This window comes from Astatotilapia calliptera, chromosome 9, assembly GCF_964374335.1.
Source record: "Astatotilapia calliptera chromosome 9, fAstCal68.1, whole genome shotgun sequence".
NCBI classification, from domain to species: domain Eukaryota; kingdom Metazoa; phylum Chordata; class Actinopteri; order Cichliformes; family Cichlidae; genus Astatotilapia; species Astatotilapia calliptera.
This window is the reverse complement of record NC_137430.1, coordinates 34,980,069-34,994,139: the sequence shown is the minus strand read 5'-3', so window position 1 is coordinate 34,994,139 and position 14,071 is coordinate 34,980,069. Positions and strand designations below refer to the sequence as shown.

The following is a 14,071-nucleotide window of genomic DNA, read 5'->3' as shown; positions in this document are numbered from 1 at the left end:
TTCAACCTCCTGAGATGAGGGAGAACACACAAACAGGCTGAAGCCAGATCCAAACCTGGGCGGTCCTGCTGCGAGGCCACAGCAGTGTTTGTCTTTAACAATAAACACAAGCTAACAGGAGCTAATGGGGCTAAAAGGAGCTAACAGGACAGAACAGTGGCTAACAGGAGCTAATGGGGCTAAAAGGAGCTAACAGGACAGAACAGTGGCTAACATGGGCTAACAGGAACTAACGGGGGCTAACAGGACAGAACAGTGGCTAACATGGGCTAACAGGAACTAACAGGGGCTAACAGGACAGAACAGTGGCTAACATGGGCTAACAGGAACTAACAGGGGCTAACAGGACAGAACAGTGGCTAGCAGGAGGTAACACCAGCACAAGCCCAGACAGAAACTATGGGGGTGTCTAAATTCAGGGGCTACATCCTCCTGAGGCCGCATTTGTAGGCCGATTACGTAATCTGTCTGTAGCTGTCTGTTGCTGAAGGAGCAGATCTCAGTTAAATATATTTAATGGTTATATTATATTATTTTTACCTGGCGGTGTTAAACTCCGCCTGCTTGTTGAACTTTCAGGTTTTCCTCCATCAGCTCCACCATACTGACCAATCAGCTCTCTGGGCTTTGACAGCGGTCAAAGGTCACATTTGCTGTAGGAATGGGCTGTCCAGGCTTAGAACAGACAAGTAACTAACAGACAGCACAGCTGGACAGATGTGCACAGAGGCACGTGACTCACAGCACTGCTGGAACCAGGTCAGAGGTCAGCACACGCACACACACACACACACACACACACACACACACACACACACACACACACACACAGAGGTGGGTCTGAGGAGGTGTCACGCCCCTCTGCTCCATTACTACGGGTCCACGTTGCTGACGGAGCGGCTTCATTCATCCGCGACGTGTCGTAGTAACGAGCGCGTGCACGACAGCAAAGCGCGCGCCAAATATCAAACATGGAAAAATGAATGATCTATTATTGATCCGCCAGCGTGCACAAGCACACAATACAGGGCCGCCTGCATGCGCGCGTGCGCAGCGGCCAAGCCCCCCGAAACGCAGCCAAACACACCTGACCGTGAACGCATCACACCGGCAGACCAGAAACAAAGCAGAGGACACACACACACACACACGCACGCACGCACACACACACACACACACACGCACACACACACACAGAGTCCAGCTCTGATCTGAAACAGTCCGTGAATAAAAGCCCAGAGACCGGGGACACCGGGGACGAACTCCTGGGCGGTCCTCGGTCCAGCCTGAATCCTGCTCGCGCTCCTCGCCATGTGCTGCCGAGTCTCTCTCTCTCTCTCTGTCACACGCGCGCACACAGCTGTGCTTACCTGCACACAGAGTTCCCAGCACGAGCGCGCAGGTGAGCCAGGACAGCCACATGTTCTCCGGGTCCTCCAGGTTTAAAGGCAGAGTGTGTGTGTGTAATCCAGCGGGTCCTCGGAGGTCTCCTCGCGGTTCTTGAGCCGTGCAGGGCGGACAGCGGCGGCCCGGCCCGGTGGGTGTGGGGGTAGGGGGGGTCAGTCTCGGTCCGGACCAGCAGCAGCGCGTGCACAGCCCGCAGCCCCGCGTTCCTCTGCCTCTCTCTCTCCGTCCTCTCCGCTCTGGTCGGGCTGATGGGGACGGGCTGCAGGAGGCTGGTGAAGCTGCTGCAACCCCTACCCGCAGATCATACTCCCGCTTTCAAAATAAAAGCGTTTTCATATCTCAGTGAGCACGTCTAATTAACACAATGCTTTCCGAGCTGCTTACCCTAACCCTGAGTCTGACCGTAACTCTGACACTAAAACCACATTTTTAGTCTCGAAAATGTCTGTGGGGACGGGCTGTTGGTCCCCACGAGTATAGTAGCACGCCAATTTTCTGTCCTCACAAAGATATGTAAACGCACACACCCCCTGTCTCGTGCAGAGAGAGAGCTCCTGCAGGTCGGTGCTGGCAGGCGTGTTCTTACTCTCACCAGTTTAGCTGCAGCTGCAGTGATGATGGCGTCCTCCGGCCTCTCACAGAGGAAGCTGAGTCCGGAGGCCTCTGAGTCAGGACAGCGTGAACATTAACAACTACACGTGTGACACTGTTAAATCTCACAGAGCCGTCTGCGTCGTGAGACTCAGATCTGAGGAGCCTCCTGCTCCGACCCCTGCTGTGACGTCACCTTCCTGGGTCTTCACTGACGATCACGCGAGGAACGTACAGCAGGTTTGAGAGAGACTTTTATTTTGGTGGTCCCAACCGGACGTGGAGTCTTTGTCGCCGCGGAGTTGACAGGTTTGATGCAGCCAGGCTGAACTGAGTCCAAAATGGCTCCTAGAGAGAGAGAGAGAGAGAGAGAGCCCGGATGTGCGAGCACAAAGGAGGCTCGGCCTCCGTAAACACAGAGTCCACGCTGACAGTGGGGACCCCACAGAGGCATGATGGGTAACAGCCTGCTGTGAGTGTGTGCCTGCAAACAACAAAGGAGGTGCCACCGTTCTCTCCACCTCGGTGCTGCCTCTGCAGCCGCCTGCTCCACCTGCTCCACTCTGGACAGGACTGAAACAGCAGGGCGTGGTAAGCTCAGACTTCCTGTCATGTGACCTCTGCCCTGGGTCACGGAGCCGTCTCCCAGCACAGACCTCTCAGAGGACCTCGTCTCTGTGACGTCACTGTCTCAGAGCTCATGGTCGTGAGTGAGCGTAGATGAGCCGCTAAAGCCGCTAACCCCCACCCCGAGACCGTACTGCGGCCTGTTACTCATCACAGCCGCAGACCAGCGTGAGCTGGAGGTCATCACTCAACTACAACCTCTTAGCTGCACCTTCGGGTTCAGCTGTGACATCAGGACTCGTACCTGATGCTCTCAGAGCAGCCTGACAAACGCCGTCTGCTCCATAGTGACCTCACGTCTCCCTGAGTGGGTAAAGATCCGGCCCAGCGCTCCACGGCCGGGACGCCCCTGAGCTCCACGCACACACCTGCTTGTAGAAGCTCCTGCTGCTGCAGCGAGTTCACCTGTGGGCAGAAGGAGAAACGAGAAGAAGGAGAGAGAACGCTGCAAGCGTGCCACGGTCTTCTGATGTTACAGCACATCATCATCAACACACGCCACGAGAGGGCCACACGCAAAAATGAATGCCTAACCCTCATCCTAAACCTAACCATAACCTAATTGTAACCCTGACACTAAAACCAAAAGGGCCTCAAAATGTGGTTTTAGTGTCAGGGTTACAAGGATAGCTAGACAGGAACACACACACACACACACACACACACACACACACACACACACACACACACACAGAAATAAACAGGACTTTCAGTCCCAGTGTTGATCCCTCATGTCACACAGAGACGTTCACACTTTCACAATAAAAGCTGAGGCGATCTCTGTCTGCAGAGACACAAGTAGAAAAGTTTTCATCATTTTCCACATTTCATGAAGCCAAAGTGCTGAAAGCCCAGATCCTCCTGACACCTGCTGCTTCAGCTCCCAGTGATTTAAGGACTCGTGTGTGAGGCATCAGCAGGAAGTTTAAACCGGCGAGCTGTTTCTGTGGCGTTTGTGAGACAGAAACCTCAGCTGTCAGAGTCAGCTCACACGCTAACACGTGCAGGCTCTGTGAACGCTGACGTGCTCACATGTAAACCAAGCTCAGAGCTGATCAGAGCTCATTACGGACGAGCGTGTTAAAGCCACAGACCCTCAGCTGGTTTCTCCCTGTGCTGGGAGCCGGTCAGAGGTCGAGTGGTCACTACATCACGCACCGCAGTGCATTTAAAGAGCAGTACTTCCACTGCAGGAGGAGCTGTGTGGCTGCTCCTGCATGCAAAACTCCAAAAATACAAATCTCACTGGAGTTCCTAAAGTTTACTGTTTACTGTCACGGACTGAAGGGACTCAGCGATCCTGCAAAGACTGAAGGGTGCCCATGCCTGAAACACCAACAACAAACGAGGACCTCAGGATGTGTGGAGGGACGAACTCAGGTAGAGTCCCGTTTCTGCACAAAAACCAACCAGCCCTGTGACGTCACCATGGTCACCTGTGTGACTGAGAGCTGAAACCAGGTGAGACGTGGACACAGAGCAGGAAGCAGGTCAGTGGTGCTCTGAGGAAATCAGGTTACTGCAGAAAGGAGGCGAGTGAATGTTCTCCTCTTTGTTTCTCTCTCTCTCCCTCCTCATTCATACTATAGCTCGATTGCCCCGCCAGCTGCTTATATAACAGCTTCATGTAAAAGTGTATAAGACAGCAGCTGGCCTTGTGACAGAGACAGAGCGAGGAGGAGGAGTCTCCTCCGTTTCCATCAAACTGTCAGAAATACTTCATGTAAACTTGTGAAACAAAGCAAACTAAGATTAGAGACATGCATGACTGCGCCTCCTTTTTTTTTGCCTGTCCCGTTTGGCTCTTTTGCATCAGAATTGTTGTCTAAAGGCAAAGAAAGATGCCCAACGGATTTACTTTACCAAATTGACCATCCCAGCCTTGCCATAATGGTCCATTTGATTCACCTTTTATTGTTTATTTTATTTTCACTTACTGAATACGGGACAGACTTGACTGGGGGAAAGAAGGGGAGAAAGAAAGAGGGAAAGAGAAACAACTGAGAAGAGGGACGGGGGAGAAGGGCAAAAGACAAAAACCAACAGAACGGGCAGAGAAAAAAAAATGCATATATCAATCACCTGGATCACCTGCTGAGAAAGAAAAAAGAAAGGAAGCAGAAGAGAACAAGAGTAATAGAATAAACAACATCACAATGATATATGGGAATATGACAGTAAATACTAAATATTAAACATTATTGTGCAGCACATAAGATCAACAGAACACAGTGTGCTTTGAGGTAGGAGCCAAAAAGGGTGTAGTTTGTGGGTGTGATCACCCGTGTGTACACCTGTGAGCATGGACGCGCTTGTTTTTTGTTTTTTAAAAGGTTCCTTCATGTAATGATCTGCTAGAGGGTGTGGGGGGGGCCACAGCCCCGTCCTCCAGGGCGTGAAGCAGGTATGGAGGAGATCAAAACTCCAGACATCCAGAGGCCCCCAGAACACAAGAGACCAAGGAAGACCAACAGAGGGGCAGCTGCGCCACTGTCCCGGAAAGAGCTGAGGAGAGTCCCAGATGAGGGCTCACTCAGCAGCCGCGGAGCAGAAGCCAGGGGGAGTTGCAGTGACGCGCCCGTGAGCTCCGCCGGCAGCCAGCCGTGCCTGAGTGACCGAGCCCCAGGCCGAGAGGCCGGGGGCACCCCACCTCCGAAGTGGCCCGAGCGAGCCCCAGGCTGACTGCACCTCCACACGCTGCACTGTTAAAAAAAACATCCTAAAACAACGGTACTATTCCGGCAGCTGGGGCGCCAAAATACGACCGTGAAAAAACAGAAAATAACTGTCCCATAAAAATACGGTTATTTTCAGTAATGAAAATAGATTTTGTTGCGCTAATGTGACATAGGATTCTGCCTTTTCCACGTGGTTTTAGACATTAAATTAAGAACATTTTTACTTGATCAAACAATGAAATTACCTATAAACAAGGTCACTGAATGTGGAAATATGAATCATAATACGTAAATGTACAGAAATATACAGTTAACAGTTGGTTTAAGTAATAATTGATTGCATGCCCTGGGACAGAGGCGAGGCTGCCATATCGCACCATCGGCCCCTTTGGCCATCACTAGTAGGTGCAGAGTCTTGACCACGGACACAACAACGGAGAGTGTCTGAGCCGGGGCTCGAACCAGCAATCTTCTGATCACAAAGCGACCTGCCAACTCTTGAGCCACGAACGGCCTAACTAGCAACGATAATAATACTTATGGGATGTAACACAAGCTTATAGGGATCATGTTATATACTTTTCCATTGCATTACATTTAAATTCAACCGTTCAATCTTTCAAATAACGGACAGATATTTGTGAGATCCTGATACATTTGTGAATGTATTTGAACAATCCAAATATGCATATGTACAGACAGATACATTTAATAATCATGACAATTATGTTGTATTACTTTACAGTGATTTAACGTTAATTTACATTCAAAATCTAAAAGTCTATTTACGTAACTTTAATGATATTCTAGAAGAACAGAACATTACTGTAAAATGCAGTAAAATACCTTCATATTAGGGTTTTTCCTACGGTCGCAGCCATACCCCATAACCTTGTTGTTAGTTCACATTCATTGGCCGATGCTTAGCATCATGTTATTTATATTAATTGCAATTCCCACCTCTACATTTCTTTTTCAAAATATATAATTAGCACAGCGTGTTTGTGCAATGTTTTACATTGTGGCATGCAGAGAAATGTTAGCACAGAAGCTCACAGAGAGATTGAGCTTGTTATTTAACCCCAAGCCGGTAGGGGGAGCGCTTTATTAAAACATTTGCCATGCTACAATATGCCTCAAGGTTCAACAACAGCACAACAGAAGTCACTCATGGTACAGCACTCTCTCTACAAAACAACAACTGTCAGTGACGCTGCACCACGGCGTGAACACAACATTCAAGATAACAGTTAAAAGTAACGTAACCATAAACACTAGAACAAGAACATCTAAACAGCAGCACATGTCCCAAGGCATGATGGGAGACATTCCTGGACGTATTTTTATGATCTAAATATGCATATGTACAACAAAATATATTTAACAAACAAGTAAATTGTGTTTTATTACATTTTCAGTGATGTTATGTTATTTTACATTTGATGTGTCAGATCACAGTCTACTTATGTAAATGTAATGATATTCTAGAAAAACAGTACACAACTGTAAAATACACAGTAAAATACTTTGACATTACTATTTTTTGGAACAGTGTGCACGCGTCCACACGCGGTATGGCCTCCTCACGCTGCACACCTCCTCACGCTGCACGCCTCCTCACGCTGTACGGCCTCCTCATGTAGCACGCCTCCTCACGCTGCACGGCCTCCTCACGCTGCACACCTCCTCACGCTGCACGCCTCCTCACGCTGTACGGCCTCCTCATGTAGCACGCCTCCTCACGCTGCACGGCCTCCTCACACTGCACGGCCTCCTCATGTAGCACGCCTCCTCACGCTGCACGGCCTCCTCACGCTGCACGGCCTCCTCATGTAGCACGCCTCCTCACGCTGCACGGCCTCCTCACGCTGCACGGCCTCCTCACTCTGTTGAGTGACGGGACAAAAGCGGGACATGGTGTATGCCTCCTGTTACAGCTGGTAACAGACACACAGCTCTTCTTCTTAGGCTCTCAGCGAAGGCGGCCGCACTTTTCTCCTCTCCCTTATCTTCCCTGCTTAGCTTCTTATGTCCTTGTCTTGTCTCGTGTTTTTTGTAGTACTTTTCCCTGGAACATTCTCTCACAGTCTGTTCTCTAAAACCTAAAAGAGGAATTATGGATTCGATCAACTGGTCCCTAAATGCAATTGACACCCCTTTCTCAACGAGAAGTCTGGGCTCAGGTGAGCCTGAGTGCTGAAGGTATCTACCTATTCTGAACCATGGTAACAGGGTTCTGGCTGATTGGAGCTGGCTTGGCCCTGACTTATCGAAGAATTAAGAAAGCGGAACCGGCTGTTCAAACCCCCACAAGGCTGCCCGCTGGGATTGGAACGATGGTAAGAGGCGTGAGTTTCTCAAAATGGGCTCATTGAGTCAGCACGGATAAGATCTTGGAGAGGCTACGGCTGCTGTGAATACTCAGAATAAGATCTCTGACTGCAGACTGGATACATCTCGGAAGGGCTCGCTCGGAATAACATCTCTGAGCGCAAATCGGATGACATCTCGGGGAGGCACACTGCCGTGAGTTCTCAGAAATTGGTTCCTTGAGCACAAGAAATGACAACATCACAGAACGCAAGTATGGCGAAGCTCGCGGCTCTCCAACGGGAGATTGAGAGACCAGTGTTGGACTGTAGAACTGCTTTGAAATTCATATGAGCTGTTCGCACTAAAGTAAAAAGCACCATCACTTCACGCGGATACCCTCTCGGCGCCATACTAAGGCTGGAGCCGAACAACAACACCCTGATAACGACTGTGTTCAGACTGTTCTTCCCATTCCATGCAAGGCCACCTGGGTTGGCTGGAAGACTGTTTACTGAGCCTGGCAGGGCGAAGGACACTGTCTCAGCTGAACCCTGGACACACACACATACATATACACTGATATGCACTCACTCATCCCCCTCCCTTTCCAAACGCCTTCGATGCTTGTTCCCTCCTGGGAACACGGCGGGTCTGGGCCCGCGCTGGATGGTAGCGCTGGGCAGGATGGCTGCTGTGTTTGCTTCGGATTACTCCTCACCCCCCACCCGACCCTGTGGCTGGTCACATGCTCCGTAATGTTGTGCTGTGGACATTCATGTGCTTTTTTGTGCAGAGGAGTTTTTTTGTTTCCTGTTCTCATGCTGTCCTCCCAGGAGCCCAGCATGAGTAGAGGTCTCTTTTTTTCCTCTTGTACTTTCCCATTGTAGTGTACATTTCAGTGTTTTTCTGTAACGCTGCCGATCTCCAACCTGTATGCCCATGTGATGTCTGTGTTGTGTATGTATGGTCGGGGGGGGGGGGGGTCCCATTTCACTGCAGGGCAACCTGCACGTGGCGAAAAAAGCCTTGATTGATTGATTGATTGATTGATTGGTGTAAAAGCAGTGTTGGGCAAGTTACTTTGGAAAAGTAATTAGTTATAGTTACTTCTTCAAAAAAATAACTGAGTTAGTAACTGACTTACAATATTATAAAAGTAACTAATTACCAGGAAAAGTAACTATTGTGTTACTTTTAAAAAAAAGTTTAACCCTCTGGGGTCCAGGGTGTAATTGGACGTTTTTGACTACTTTTGATTTGACCTCTATATTTCACCTTTAAAAATGTTTTCATTTTGACAAACTGTATTAACACAATTGATCTAAAATGAGACAGAAAACATCCGCGTAGTTAGTTATAAGTTATATTTTTTACTGTAACAACCACAAACATGTTAAATGAATCATTTTCATAACTTAAATGGAAATAGAAATAGTACATTTTAAAAACCTATGCACAAATTTTGCAAACAACAAAGTTATTAATATCTATTTACCTAAAAATGTTCTGCATCAAATAAGATGCTACACAAATTATTTGTTCCAGTCCAAAAACCAGTTTCTGTCCACTCTAAGATAAATGAGACCATCACAGCCTGATACCTGCAGGCCTGACAGCAGCAGGTGTGTCACTGCTCCTCTTTCCACCTGGAGACAGTGTTTACACTGTGATCTGCCTTTGGTAGCAAAAATGTGGCATTCAGCAGTTGCCTGATTGTGCTGACACACACAACACAACTATCAGCTACACTACACACTAACTACACACTAACTACACACTCCAAACACGCTAATCGTCACAAATCTCTCACATCTCAAAACTCGCCCTCTCTCTCACTCCTAAAACATTTTTCCACCAATAGTAAAGGGGTGTTGGTGTTTTTTGTTGTAAGCAGAGAGTGCTTCCTAGCGCTGTCCTTAGACAGTAACCATGACGATAGTATTCAGGAAAAAAACATCATGTATTTTTTTTAATCATGACTCTGGGTTTACGTATCAACACAGTTTAAAAACTGATATATAGCATCTTGTTGCTATGTCATCCTAAATTGGTCGTGTGATTGGTTTACCATGACTACTTTATTCCTTCTCAGCCAATCAGCAGCACTTGTGCAATTGTTCCGCCCCCCTAGTTCCCGGTAAGCTTCAACCATCTGTGTGCTGAAAAATAGCAATGCGCCCTGTTGTGGAAAATCTTAACAATAACCTGCAACACACCCACTGAGCGTGATTTGAAGTGGGTTTAATAAACACATTGCAATGTGGAGAGAAGCATCCCAGCCAGAACACTAGGGCCATCTCTGAATCGTGGCCGCCGCCCTCACATGTTTATATACAGAGACACAGACAAAGAACCTTCCACAAACTCTTCCATGTTGGCCCCTCTCACAGGGGGCGACACCATCAGCCCCATCCTTAAAACCTGGGGGAGCAGGCTGAGGGTCGCAGATGCCAACAGACTTAATAAACTAATCCGTAAGGCCAGCAATGTTGTGGGGATGGAGCTGGACTCCCTCAAGGTGGTGTCGGAGAGGCGGATGCTGTCCAAGATAAAGACTATGTTGGATAACACCTCCCACCCACTCCATGACATGCTGGTCAGTCACAGGAGCTCGTTCAGTGAGAGACTGAGATTACCCATAATGCACCACTGAACGACACAGGAAATCATTCCTGCCTGTGGCTCCCTGTACAACGCATCCACTTAACACACTGTTTGCTGCTACAACTACACATGTTTCTTTTCCAACTATTTATTTATGAGTGACGTATGTATGTATATGTATATATTGTACTATTCTTAGTTAGCGTATTGTCTGTCTTGTCTTAATGTTGGTTTAAAATGGAGCACTGTAACAAAAAATAATTTCCCCCAGGGATCAATAAAGTATTCTGATTCTGATTCTGATTCTGATTCTGAACCTCCTCCCTCACAGAGAGAATTATGACCTTGTTTTCTGCCTGGCCGTCACCTAAGGATTTACATCCCTGATAAACAGAAGGAGTCTCACTAACTGTTTAACGTATCCCATGAACTAACAATGGCTCCACTGTGTCAGTGTGTGTGACATAGCATAAGGCCCATTTGTAGTGCACATGCACACAACTATCACCTGTTACTAAGGCGATATGATTCAAATATATGATTAATACTTGGGAAAAAAAATCTGCCACCACAGCCTGCACCACATAGTAACAGTAACGATGTAACGATAGAATTAGTAATTAGATTACTAGTTACTGAAAAAAGTAACGCTGTTAGTAACACGCTAAAGCTTCTGACCATAAATGGCACAAAACCAATAAAATACAGGTCCAGGTGCTCAAGGTGAGCACATGTGAATTAAAACCAAACAATACTGAAACAATGGATTATATCCATGCTGTTACCAAACTGCTGGTTGGGTATGCAAACATTTTACAGAGCAATCATCCCTACAACACTGTATTTGATTCCTTTCTTTGCTCAGTCAGACCAAATGGCCGACACATACAGAGATAAAGCATCAGACCCATAAATGTCTCCAGATGCTCCTGAATATGATCCTGTATGGCTCAAAACACCAACATGGCAACAACAAAGAGGATAAACTGGAGTCCGTCCACAGTGTTTGTTATACAAACTAAATGTTTCCTAAAGTCGCTGTGGTTCATCGATGAACGTCTGAAACATGTTTCATGAAGATGTGGAGGCTTCAGTAAATAAACAAAAACCAGCTGTGTGGTTTCTAAAAGACCTCCAGAGCCAGGTCATCACTAAGTGCTTAGAGCAGCTGGTCCTAGCACACTTCAAATCCTGTCTCCCCCCCACCCTGGACCCCCACCAATTCGCATACCGTCAGAACAGGAGCACAGAGGATGCAGTCTCCATCGCACTGCACTCTGTCCTCTCACACCTGGACAACAACAACACCTACGCCAGAATGCTGTTTATAGACTTCAGTTCAGCATTCAATACAATCCACCCCTCACAACTCATCAGGAAACTGACAGACCTGGGCATCAGTTCCCTCATCTGCAAATGGTTACTGGACTTCCTGACCAACCGCCCCCAACATGTCCGGCTGGATAACCGCTGCTCATCTACAATCACGATGAACACCGGTGTACCACAAGGCTGTGTGATGAGCCCTTTCCTCTACTCCCTCTTCACCCACGACTGTAGACCTGCTGATGGTTCCAACACCATCATTAAGTTTGCAGATGACACCACGGTGATTGGCCTCATCAGTGACAACGATGAGGCCGCCTACAGGGAGGAGGTGGATCGTCTGGCTGAGTGGTGCGACAGAAACAACCTGCTGCTTAACACCGAGAAGACCAAGGAGCTCATCGTGGACTACAGGAGGAATGCTGACCCACATCCACCCATCCACATTAAGGGGACGGCTGTGGAGCGTGTGAGCAGCTTCAAGTTCCTGGGAGTCCACATCTCCGAGGATCTCACCTGGACGACCAACTGCTCCAAGCTGGTCAAGAAGGCTCACCAGCGCCTCTTCTTCTTGAGGACTCTGAGGAAGAACCACCTGTCCTCAGACATCCTGGTGAACTTCTATCGTTGCACCATCGAGAGCATCCTGACCAACTGTATAACAGTCTGGTACGGGAACTGCTCTGCCTCGGACCGGAAGGCGTTGCAGAGGGTCGTGAAAACTGCCCAGCGCATCGCCGGAGCACCACTTCCTGCCATAAAAGACATCTACAGGAAGCGGTGTCTGAAAAGGGCTGGGAAAATCATCAAAGACCCCAGTCACCCATCACATGGACTCTTCACCCTCCTGCCCTCTGGGAGGCGCTACAGGAGCCTCCGGACTAAGACCACCAGGTACCGGAACAGCTTCTTCCCCACATCTTTGTAGTAGTAGTATTTATTTATTGTCATTGTCAAGAACAATGAAATTGCGTTTGGGGCTTCCATACAACCCAAAAAAGAAGAAAATAATAAATACCCCTTAAAACCCAAGTGTACATATTTAACCCAGTGTGACTCCAATGCAATAGACAATCCTTAGCAATAACATGAGAACATGACAAGTAATGTTCGTAGAAATTCAGACAAAGACCTGAGAAACATGACAAAGTACAACAATGCAACCCATTCAATATTATTGTACTGTGAGATATGATATCAGATATGATAGTTATCTATTTAAGAAAGAGGGGGGGGGGGGGCAGGAGGGGGAAGAGAATAAAGATGGGTCAGATGTCAGGAGTCTGACATCTGACCCACATTAAACTCATGGACAAATGCTTATGCTGATATGCAAAATGCTGCACACAAACATTCAAATACAGAATCTGTTACAAGAAGCCATCGATTACTTATTGGTTAAACGCGTTTTATGTCACCCAGAGGGCATTTATGTAGATTTAACCAACAAGGTCTAAAATTCTCTGGTTATGAAAACAATGTCTGTGTGTGATGTTTGTTTATGGTGCAAGGCCTCGACTGAATTGTTTACTGTGCTTCCCACAGCCTGATGAGGACCAGTGGTACAGAGTAGTGATGGGTCGGTCGCGAACGAAACGGCTCTTAGAGCCAGATCTTTGAAGTGAACGATGCGAGCTGGCTTCTACGAAAGCGTAGAGCTGCCACCCAGGCAAAAGAAAAATAGAAGTCTATCACGTTATAACGTGTTTATTGTTCTGACAAGATAGTATATTGTACAAACATGAAAAGTATCTTGTTAGAACAAAACCACTAGGGGAACAATGAATAACAACATTAGATTATCAAGGCTAGGCAGAGAGGTGTTTTGGTTTTCTGCCTTACAGAGAAAGGAACAGACACCAGACGAGGTCACGGAGATACGAGGATCCTTCGCAGCAGAGACAGACGTAGAGACTGCTAAGAACGCAATTGGGGTCAAGTGTCATGGCGTTTGGGCTCCGACTAGTCACCTCGAGAGGATGGACCCAATGAGCACAGCAATAACCACGACGGGGTTGGTGGAAATCCAGGAACACCAAACCAAGGATGTTCCAGAGGCTCTTGGTAAAAAGGGGGACACGGCGGTGACCCCAGAACACACAGATCTTTGTTTGAAATCGGGGCAGAATAATCCCCTGATCTGCGCAACGACTGAAGGGTGGTCTAACCCCGGAGGTCGAAGAAAGAAGAGGAGCAGCGAATCACCCGACTGGAAGACCCTGGTAGCTGCAGCAATAAAATAAAGGTTTAAAGCTCCTTAGACAGAGGTTCTAGTCTGAGTACGTTTGAAAGGTATAAGGTAGCACCAAGATGGGGGTGGGAAACTGGAGGGCAAAATAAAGCTGTGGGAGAACTGGAGAGTGATTGGAGTGTCATCTGTAACTACTGTTGTTGTTGTAATCATAGTTTTTCTTGCATCTGAACTGCGCAAACACAGAGGTCATCCCACATATGGTTCACTCGTTAAAGGGGACAAAGGGCCTCAGGGGTAAGAAGAAATGGACCCTGCAACACTGGATTGCAGG

The 14,071-nt window shown here is 47.7% G+C and overlaps 2 protein-coding genes across 2 annotated transcripts in view; one reads left to right on the top strand and one right to left on the bottom strand.

The window, feature by feature from the left end:
* The window catches only part of LOC113028833 (activin receptor type-2B-like), a 31,430-nt gene extending 28,903 nt beyond the window's left edge, over positions 1-2,527 (bottom strand). The window contains exons 1-2 of the mRNA XM_080306901.1: positions 2,000-2,527; positions 1,371-1,719 (exon numbers count right to left, since the gene is read on the bottom strand). Of these exons, the coding sequence (XP_080163027.1) occupies positions 1,371-1,422 (52 nt within the window). The 5' untranslated portion in view covers positions 1,423-1,719; positions 2,000-2,527. The remainder of the gene's footprint in view (positions 1-1,370; positions 1,720-1,999) is intronic.
* Positions 1-14,071, top strand: part of LOC145431207 (uncharacterized) — a 382,620-nt gene that overhangs the window by 335,295 nt on the left and 33,254 nt on the right. The gene's annotated exons all lie outside the window — the stretch shown is intronic.